This window comes from Cyprinus carpio, chromosome A5 (genome assembly GCF_018340385.1).
Source record: "Cyprinus carpio isolate SPL01 chromosome A5, ASM1834038v1, whole genome shotgun sequence".
NCBI classification, from domain to species: Eukaryota; Metazoa; Chordata; class Actinopteri; order Cypriniformes; family Cyprinidae; genus Cyprinus; species Cyprinus carpio.
Window position 1 is genome coordinate 21,273,425 of NC_056576.1, and position 10,890 is coordinate 21,284,314.

Genomic DNA, 10,890 nt, shown 5'->3' on the forward strand with positions numbered 1-10,890 from the left:
ATGGTTTCTATTTTGATATCCCATAAAATATAATTTATTTCTGTGATGCAAAGCTGAATTTCCATCAGCCATTACTCCAGTATAAAGTGTAACATGATCCTTAAGCTATATATAAACTGCCATTCAAAAGTTTGGGATCAGTAAGACTTGTAAGTCTCTTATGTTCATCAAGGTTTTGTGGAAAACTGCAATGCTTTTTTCAGGATTCTTTGATGAATAAAAAGTTAAAAAGAACAGCATTTATTCAAAATATAAATCTTTTCTAACAACATGAATCTTTGCTAACACATTCTTGCTGAATAAAAGTTTTAATTTCTTTAAAAAAAAGAAAGAATAAAAATTTACTGACCCCAAACTTTCGAACGGTAGTGTATATTGTTAGAAAAGATTTCTATTTTAAATAAATGCTCTTCTTTTAAACTTTTTATTCATCAAAGAATCCTGAAAAAAAGTATCACAGGTTCCAAAAAAATATTAAGCAGCACAACAGTTTCCAGCACTGATTATAAATCGGCATATTAGAATGATTTCTGAAGGATCATGTGACACTGAAGACTGGAGTAATGATGCTGAAAATTCAGCTTTGCATCACATGCATATATTAGATTTTAATGTATATTAAAATAGAAAAACGTTATTTTACATCATAATAATACTTCACAGTATATTTTTTTCTGTATTTTTGATCAAATAAATGCAGCCTTGATGAGCATAAGAAACTCCTGTAAAAAACATTAAAAATCGTTCTGATCCCAAACTTTTGACCAGTAGTGTATACGAGAGAGCAAGAGAGAGACTGCTGTTTGCAGAAAGTAACTTTTTTCCCCCAGAGATGTTTGCACCTCTGGCCAAATATTAAAATGGAAACTTGAGAGAAATAAACTTCACTGATGTTGGCATCTTTGCTTGTGCTTGATTATTGCATCATTTGTATTTGGATGAATGGTAATCTCGTGGTGTGCAAAATTCTATCCCTCTTCTTTTTTTATGGGTAATTTATTTGTTGCCTGGTTGAAAAAGTCATCTCAACTTATGGAGTTAATTGGTTAACAGATGTTAAGGAGCAGGGGCACACCCCAAATCAATCACCTGACTTCCTGAAACCTCCATATATATCGGGTCACCTTATACCGTACTGCTAGTCTCGTTCTCTCAAACCCACCCTTCCCTCCCTTTCTCATCCATTCAGCCAACCTTATTCCACATTATCTTTCTTTCAGGTTGTATTGGGGGGTCCTAATTATCCGGCCTAAATATATGCTAGAGATGGTACCCCCACCCTGAGTCTTGCTGAGCCATTAATTCTAGATGCCCTGATCAACCTGACCATCATCCCATTCCCTCCACCCCTTCAACCTCTTTCTACTCTTCCCCAACTCCCTGTTCAACTAACAGTTTCATAGCTTGTTTGTGGCTGGTCCTAGCTAGTGAATGACCATATTGTGTGTTTATGCATGTGTGTGTATATGTATGTGTGTATATATATATATATATATATATATACTGTATATATACAATTGACTCTGCTTACAAATTTGTTAAAATAGAAGACATGTTTATATGTTTTATGGGGTATTTTTATTTAAATACAACTTGATTGATTCACTTTTTACAACCAAGGCAGAAATTAAGGTGAAGCCTCGACAACAGGCACTCACACCTGTGCCGGGAATCTGATCCCAAGATGTTAACAACTAAACAGGAAACAAAGTGGAATAAAGTGATGGCGAAATTACATGAAAAATAAAGAAGAAGGGAAAAAAGAAAAGCCAGACAGATGCAAAGGCGAGACTGTCTTTTTGAGCAGCAGTTTCCTCTGCATTAATGTCAGATTGCACGATGGACTGTAAAAAAAAAGACAAAGACTAGAAAAAAATGGAAGGGCTCCCCGCTTTACTTCTGGGCAGGGATCATGCTGTCGATGGACTCGCCCTTCTCCAGCTTCTTCTCCATTTCGATCATCAGCTTGACGCCATCAACCACACACTGCACTTGATCAACCTCTGAAGAGCCAATACGGTCAGCGTTGGAAATGTCAAACACTCCTCCAACAGATGCGGTGTCCACACCACCTGAGAAGACAAATGAGGATGGAGGTCAACAAATGGAGTAGATGTTATTTATACAACATACAAATATAAACATTTGTACAGGATGTTCAGTCAGGGTTTGTATACCTGTGCCACGCTTCTGCAGGCGTAGTCTGGTCAGGATCTCATCAAACTTGGCATGTGTGCTCAGCTTGGGCAGCTTGACGTGGACACCACCCCGCAGGCCTGTGCCCAGGTTGGAGGGGCAGGTCAGAATGAAACCAAGATGCTCGTTCCACATGAATCCATGGTTGTGCTTCTTGAAAATCTCCTCGATCTGTCGAAGCAGAACATACACATGCTTACACATGCTGCGGGCAACAACAGCAGTTTACATATGTGCATTTATATGTACAGGTTCTCCATACCCTCTGAAGACCAACACAGAAGCGCCTGAACACTTCCTTCATGTTGCCACCCGGCTGCATGGAAATGACACGCAGGTGATCCTCCTCGTTCACCCAGACCAGGAAAGTCTTGTTCTCATTGTGCCTGTAATTGAAGCACAGGCCTCACCCACTGCACCGCAATTTATTTACAATTCAAAACCTAATTTATATAATGCTTATGTTGTATACCCTATATACCTATTCTGTATGTTGAATCACACTGGAACTTTTCATTGTTTGTCTTTGTTTGCACTTTCTGCAGGTTACACCAGTAGGTGGCTGCAAGTGACTGTCTTCATGAGTGAGTCACTGAATCATTCACTCAAATGATTGATTCAACACTGATTCATTCAGGATCGAAACACTACTGTGTAGTGCTCGGAAACACAGAAACATGTTGTTTCTTTTATTTAGCAAAAACAAAGTAATTGGCAATATTGTGTCTAAAATGACTTATTGTTAATATGATATTACACCGTCATGCTGTTGGTGTGGCCATCCATGCGGATAATTAGAACAACAGCACTCTTGCTTGTGTGGTATTTATTAATTTTATATTACCTTTGTTCAGTCATTTGGTATGTGTCTCATTTGTCGAAAAAGTTTCATAAAATAAAAAAAGAAAGAAATTAAAAAAAGAAAGAAAATACAGTAATAACAGTAAATTTTTTAGACATGAGAAAAGAGACAACCTTGATGACATATGTGGCTGACAAATGTGACCTATGAAGGGTGCAACCTTCGAAATAAGACAGAAATATTATGATTATGATTTGACTCACCAAATGCCTCTGGCATCGGGCCAGTCACGGGCCATACCAGCAGCCAGCAGCAGGGGGGAGACAGGTTTGTCAAAGAGGAAGTGGTCAGCAATCAGCTGCTCCTGCTCGGCGTCAGTCATGGACTTCAGGGGGTAGTACTTGCCCTTGAACTCTCCGTCCAAGCTGTTCAGAGCTAGAGAAAGAAGGAGTGTTTTAAACTTATATTGTTTCTTATGCATACTTTCGTTCTACAGATTACATTATTGTACAATTATTGTGCTATACGCCTTTACTAACATCTGGACTAACATCTGTTGGGGTTTGTAAGAAGTAACAACCTTCTGGTAGGGTTCATTTCAACTGGGCCTAAGTTGAAGTACCACTATGTGTACATTGACCGGTATGTAATGTGTGCCAGTGTTATTGTTACAGCTTAAACCTTTAAAAATCATTCTTGTTAACTGAAATAAAGCTGAAATAAAATAGAAATATTAGATGACTATTAGGCTTAAGCATAAAATGTAAACTGTTGCCTTAACAGCTACTTGAAATAAAGTAAAACAAAAAAAAAAAACTAAACTAAAACAAACAAAAAAATTAAATAAATACAAAACTAATAAAAATAACAAAAGCACAACAAAATGACTTAAAACTTTCAAATAAAACTATAAAAATAAAAACGTATTCAAAAATCAATAAATACTAATAAATACTATATAAATAATATTAAATAACACTGAAGTGTGCACACATGAACTGTAATGACGGCACACCTTCAACAGACAGCTTCTCCACAGCTCTGCGCTCTCCGCGGCTGTTGTGGGGGGGCAGGGCGTATCCCTTGATGCTACGGCCGGTACGCACACGGCTACTCAGAACATAGTTGGGGTCCAGGTCATCTCCACCCTAAAAATAAAGATTTAATTCATTTCAGAACATTTCCAAATATTGCTAAACAATAGATTGTGCATATGAAGCATTCCTATATGGATTGATTTTCATATTTATTTACTATCTCACATTTCACGTAAATTCAAGTAAATAAATAATTGTCAAGGAGACAGTGCTCTTGTTATTTCTGTTTTGTACCTTCAGGTTCTCAAAGTTGAGGTCAGTCTTGTGCTTGTCAGTTGCCTTGTATCCACCGTGGCGGTCTGAAATGACAGGGTCGAAGAGATCCTTGAACACTTCATAGGACTCCTCATCACCAGCAACACAGCCGACAGTCATGATGAAGGGGTGACCTGGAGGAAAATGTCATCTCATCAGTATATAAAGGAAGGAAATATGCTGTGAAGTGGTCCAGGATTGATCAGGTTAAATATGCGGTAAGGATGTGACACAACAATGTCTTTACTCACCTGGGTTGTCAACACCGGTCTGGATGGCATCGTCCAGGGTGAATCCAGTGGAGGTCTGCTTGTCCCTAAGCTTGCCATACATTTCCTTTGTCAGCACCTTGGCCATGTGGTTGTTGTGCTTGGTAAGGTCTGGAAACTCATCATCAACTGAGTAGTTCAGCTTGAAGTTGTTGTGGGTGTTTCCGAAAGGCATGATTGCGTTTATAACACTGAGGATTGGACAAAGAGAAATTGAGAACAAATATTTGTATTTGATTCCTTGAATAATCATATATTACTTCTACATATACAAGTCTCACCTGTCTGACTTTGTCTAACAATTGGAACGTAAATTTGACTAATTCTGTTTAGTTAGTTAGGACTGAAAAGGTTTTCTCAACCAAGCATGCAAAGCTTGCAGCATGATTGTCTTACCAACAGCTGCAGACACTATAGCATCATGTTCATATATATATATATATAAAAAAGCAATTAAAGTGGCCATTTTAGTATATCCAGATGGTTTCCAAATGTTTTACAGCATGCTGACTGAACATCAGTGAAACTGTATTCAGCACAGGACCATAACTGCTTAAACACCAGCTTCCACTGGATTGTGATGAACGATAACCTGTGAAACACAGCTGCACACATTAAAACAGTCTGTCTGTCTGGTATCCTAGCAACCTCCACTTGAGGTCCTCACTTGTTATATGATATATCTGATTGGTCCAGGATTGGGAGATATGCTCTCAGGTCTAAATGTAGACTGATCTATTTTTACTAGGGTCTCCACACCCTCCCATTTACTCTGACATAATCTCAAACTTTTTCCAAAATACTCTGAATATATTGCAATGTATTCTGCCTATATAGTCACTTTCCTGCACAGTCTGACCTTTTATCATTTACCACATACAAATCCTAACATTGCTATTAACTTGTGGTGGTCTGAACTACGAGTCATTTGATTTCATTTCTGTTCTGTGAAATACAGCTTTTAGAATCTTCTTGCATGCTTGTCATGGGGTCTTGTTTTAAAAATAGCCAGCAAAGGGAACCTGTCCCGTACGTCCCAGGGTTTTATGGCTGTATCCGATTATGCTCTCAGAGCAGCTGCATATCACACATTTGACATCTGCTCCCACATTTCAGCACAGGTCAACCAAACCAGTCCCTCACCCAAAATTTTTGAAAATCAAAAATATATTAAAATTTTTATAGTAAAATCAGATGCCTTTCACAATCACTCCTGTACTAAGAACATGCATCTGCTGTCATGTTGGTGTGTATCTTAACAGTATAACAAACTGGAAAATGTATGCAGCCCCACAAACCACTAACATTTTACTTTAGATGTTTTTCTTTTTTAGGGAGTATTCCACTAGAATTTTTTCAAAATAATTTTATCTCATTTAATTTTTTAACCTTTCTCTCTTCTCTCCTCACAGAGAATAATGGTTATTTAAGAATGTTGTCTTTACCTGCACACAAGACAATAAAAGTGGTAACAGTCCTTGGGATCAGATCCTGTTCACCAAAGCCGAAATAGGGGTCACCCAAGCAAGAAGAGTCTGATTTGGGTTTATATACCTCCAACCCCTGCAGCCATTGGCTGGCCCATTTTAGAGCTCACTGAATTCTGATTGGCTGGCACCAGTCTCTTATGCCCAGTTTAGTGTAAGAAAAGGCTTCAATTTAGATCCCAGGTGATGATGTGGCAGCTGTGGTTTGTGCTCCCCTCCCTTCCCATATCCATTTACACTACCGCCCCATACATAGCTTTCAAGTAGGGTATAGGTTGGAGGAGGGGTGATGGACCATGGAGGGTCTACCATGCTAAAAAGGCTGAGCAGCACATTTGCCAAACATGCCATGGATATCAGAAGTGCTCATGTCAGGCCAATGGCTTTGAAAAAAATCAGCTGGTAGGCTCAGTCCATCACATGATTCTTGGTGCAAATTAATTTATCTGTTCATGTTAGATGCCATATTTATGCAATGGGGTAAAATGTCATCAGCTGCCACTTTAGAATGAACTGAACATGAATTAAGGAAGGCAGTGGATGTGAAAGTCAATTTGATAGACTCAATTGTGCACTAACAGTTCAAACTCATGAAAAGTCATAATAATTTGAAACGGCAGCAAAATCATACAAAATTGTACAAAAATGTACAACTCATACCTAAACATAACCATGAAGCCCAACCCCTAACCCTAACCATGACTGTAACTGGGGGGAAAAAAACACCCTATAAAACTACTGTATGATCCAAGTCAGACCATAACACGTGATTTTGACAGAATAACTACATATCTAATTATGTTGCCATGAGAGTGTGTTTACTGTTTAGAAACCATCACTATCACAAAATATTTTGAAGTCTTAAAGTTTGTATTATTCAGACAATGTTTTGCTTTCTTTAACGTAATTATGCAATTCAAAATGAGGCATTTCCATCTCTAGTTTCAGTCACGTGCACATACATGTTCTCACTCAGGGAGGCCCCGTTAAGTGTCCCCAGTACTACAGTCTCACAGGATATTATGGGTAACCCCTCCCACAATGTATCTGTCTAGCAATCCATTCAGCTGCAAATTGTATAACACATTTGATACATTTTGTTAAGTAATGCATTGTTAAGAATTACATTTCACAGTATTGGTTTATTTTATCTCTGTGCCTCATGGCTTTAGGTTATACAGGACGTTAATGCTAGTCCAACTGTCTCCAACATTGCACCAAGTGTGAATAACAGGCCTGCCATGGCTCACATGCTTACCAGCAGCTGTCATGCATGCACACACATATCAGCACAGCTTATCATAGAGACAAATGTAAAGTCTTTCTTTTTCTCATTATGCTCAATTCATTACTCTGACGTAAGGTCTTAGTGTGAGTCCAGGTGTGTTATTCACACACAGATTCAAGAGATAATAATATTTGGGGAGGGTGTAGTATCTATGGCCAGTACTGGATATATAAGGGGGAGGGGTAGTTCACTGTGGCCTTGCCCTGTGGGGTCACCCAATGTCCCCTTACTCACACAGCTGTCTCCTGTTTGTCCCTGTACCAATAGTATGCTAACATATCTATCTATCTATCTATCTATCTATCTATCTATCTATCTATCTATCTATCTATCTTATAGAAGTATTTTTAGAAGTACACTACTATTCATTTTTCTACTACTATTTATTTTTACTATTCACTATTCAAATTTGGGTTCTGTAATATTTTAAAAGAAGTGTTTATTGCATTTTTTGCATTAAAAATACAGTGAAAGCAGTTGTGAAATATTATTTCAATTACATTTTAAATATATTTTACAATATAATTTATTCAAATCATGACACGGCTGGATTTCTGCAGTCATTACTCCAGTCTTCAGTGTCACATAATCCTTCAGAAATGATTCTAAGATGCTGATTTGGTGCCCTTGTTATTATTATCAATGCTGAAAATGGTTGTGCTGCTTAATATTTTTGAGCAAACCATGATGCATTTTTTTCAGGATTGTTTGATGAATCAAACTTTTTAAAAGAACCACATTTATTTTAAAACAGAACAGTAGTGAATGTGATAAATGCCTTAATCATTGAACATTATTCCTTCCGTCAGGTGTATATAGTCATGTCTGATCTTTCTAGGTCTGTGAGGTGGTGTCAAAATGGTATGCATGTGTAAGAGTGGGAAGGTTGTGTAACATTAGTGTGTTTGCGTATACAGTGAAAGAACAGACCCTCAACTCCAGCTACTACAGGACAGTTACACAACACAAAGTGAAGACAGTGTGAGAGTTTTTTAAAAAAGTCACCTTTCTCATTTGCATTTTTTGCATACTAGGTACTGTTGTTAAACATGGTATTAAATCATAGTGTGCAATACATCTGATCATAATTTTTTTCTCAAGTAAACTGAGAAACATGGAACCACACTAAAGCCTCACATTTTCCAACAAACGATGGCCTGTTTAGAAATACAGCCAGGGAGTGGGGCAAAATGCATGGTTAGTTTACTAATGAACTAGAATGAAATCTATCAGGTGTCATTTAAAACGCATATTACACAAGCAGAATGTGGAAGAGGAAGTGAGACTTGGACTGGAATGTCTTGCACGTAATCTCCATGGAGAATTATATGTTGTGTGTATGTGTCTGTAGGTCTGGGGAGCCCATGTCATCATCATGTTCAGTGGTCTTGGTAAGCGTAGCAAGTTAACAAGCAGTGGTGGCTAATAATATACTTGGCCTTTGGAAGGGGAGCAAGTAACATGAATCTAAACACTCCATATGACCTTCAGCCAAAGCTGGTTTTTAAGGTACAGTATTGTAGCTGATACATTTCTGCAGTTTTTGTTTTATCTCCTTGGATGAATCACATGCTGCATATTTTATGTCGCTTTTGAATAAATATAAACATGAATATGTGCTTGCATGCTTGTAAAAATGTTAGATGGTGGGACAGGAAGGAGGTGTCGCAGGTCACCTGGAATGGTGTGAAATTTAATTTTCAATTCATATAATAGTCTGACACTGAATATATTTGGTATTCCTGAATGATGCACAACGCTACGCACTAATAGTGTCTAAATCCATTAACTAATTGAATTTACTGCAATGCAATTGATGCCTAAATGCATGGAAAATACACCACTGTAGGTCTGTGAATGGGATGTGTTCATCAAATGATGTTACAGGTTGTTCAGTTGAGTCTAAGACTGGACAGAACATATCAGATATTAGCTTATCAACCAATACTAACTTGTTAAGCTACCAAAAACTGCAGCAGTATCTAAGAAAAAGTAAAACATTCCGGTTTATTTTGTGACTTTATTAAGTATGTGACATCAGAAGGGAAGACATGTGTTTATGAGTTTATGTATGTTTTTGTTAAACTCTCTTATTTTTCATACCCCTCATCTCTCTCTCTCTTTTCAACACACCTACATCCAATCCTCCATCTCTCTCTCTGTCTTTCTGGGTTGTATTGCATTGACTCAGCAAATAACTTCAGTGAAATTGATATAAATCAGAATTTGATGTTAATGATTAATGGCAGAACTTGGCATGATGCATATGGATACAGATTAAGTAAACTAGTAGATTACAAAAGTAAATTGACTGTACTCTATGAAACGGTTTTTCAATAACTGAACTGCATTATATTCCAAGTGTAGATTCCTTTAAATTAATATCATTCTACAATGCCTCATGAACTTGAGAACAGCAAATCCGACTTATACATGACAAGAATATACTTACAGACATACAGAAAGTGTGAGAGAGAATTCCCACTTTCATATCCATTGTAGTGTGAGTCTGCTAACGGAGCTACAGATAATTATTCTGACACCCCAGTTCATACTGTTTCACTCTCTAAGTGTGTGACTGCAGTCTAGCCACTTACATAATAAGTACATAAGAAGTGTATCATGTGTACATTTGGCATGTGTTGCATGAAATGTGATATGACTGAGTGTATTAATGTGAGCTCAGTGAGTCCACCAGTACACAGTGTGCCTGGCCAACTTAACATATTATTTATATAATTATGAAGTATTTCTCTCTCTAAATAATTATACAGCGCATATGAAATACTATTATTTTTGTGTAGATTTTGTAAATATTTTATGGCTTTATTAATATGTATTTATGAAATAAGAAATTATAGATAGATTTCAGATAGAATATTATATTGCTGTGTTATAAGGTCTCGTTCTCTGTGATTACAGTATGTGTAGCCGGTGTACTTTTCTCATGAAATGAGTAACTGACTGAATTGTAATTGCTGGTTTGCCGCATTTATGTGGTTATTTTGATGTTTGTGTGGCTCCAGCAGCATGCAAGAATGTTGTTCTGAGCTCAGGAAGCAGATGTACACCATATAAAGTGATGCATTGTTATTGTTTGTGTTTCAGATCCTGCAGATACAGAATTCTAGAATTGCCCATCAGTAGAACAGAACAACCAACAACTCTCCCTGATGGCCACCTGCTGCCACTGCAATCTAAAAGCAAGAAAGGAGAGTGATGTGAGGATTATGAGAATGTGATAATAATACAAGCAATGAGATGAAAGAGTACATTGTTAATCAATTATTAATCAATAAATAACCACTGATAAATGAATTAAATGATAAGGGAGTTTTGTTGCTGGAGTTTTACATTTAAACTCAACTCTTTAGAAAGCATGGACTACAATGCTTTCATATTTTCCGTAGCTTTTCTCAGTACATTGTTTTTTAAATCACTGTTTAGGTATTTAAATGTTTAGGTTTATATATTAAATTTTATTTACTAATCCAAC

General features: G+C 37.2%; 1 protein-coding gene across 1 annotated transcript; it reads right to left on the reverse strand.

Moving 5' to 3' along the window:
* Positions 1 to 1,559: 1,559 nt before the first annotated feature.
* On the reverse strand, positions 1,560 to 6,214 carry LOC109060734 (creatine kinase, muscle a). The gene is made up of 8 exons (XM_042756414.1): positions 6,065 to 6,214; positions 4,602 to 4,810; positions 4,330 to 4,484; positions 4,014 to 4,146; positions 3,262 to 3,433; positions 2,459 to 2,582; positions 2,178 to 2,367; positions 1,560 to 2,072 (listed from the first exon to the last, which is right to left on the reverse strand). The coding sequence occupies exons 2-8, from the start codon at positions 4,792 to 4,794 to the stop codon at positions 1,894 to 1,896; spliced, it is 1,146 nt and encodes a 381-aa protein (XP_042612348.1). The 5' UTR covers positions 4,795 to 4,810; positions 6,065 to 6,214; the 3' UTR covers positions 1,560 to 1,893.
* Positions 6,215 to 10,890: the final 4,676 nt, after the last annotated feature.

What these genes read in the sequence shown, in the direction of transcription:
- LOC109060734 (XM_042756414.1), bottom strand. Translation starts at nt 4,794, where the DNA reads ATGCCTTTCGGAAACACCCACAACAACTTCAAGCTGAACTACTCAGTT. An exon ending in GGAGAAGCTGTCTGTTGAAG is followed by an intron (nt 3,434 to 4,013) that starts GTGTGCCGTCAT and finishes TTCTTTCTCTAG; the next exon opens with CTCTGAACAGCTTGGACGGA. An exon ending in CCCGATGCCAGAGGCATTTG is followed by an intron (nt 2,583 to 3,261) that starts GTGAGTCAAATC and finishes CTTCAATTACAG; the next exon opens with GCACAATGAGAACAAGACTT.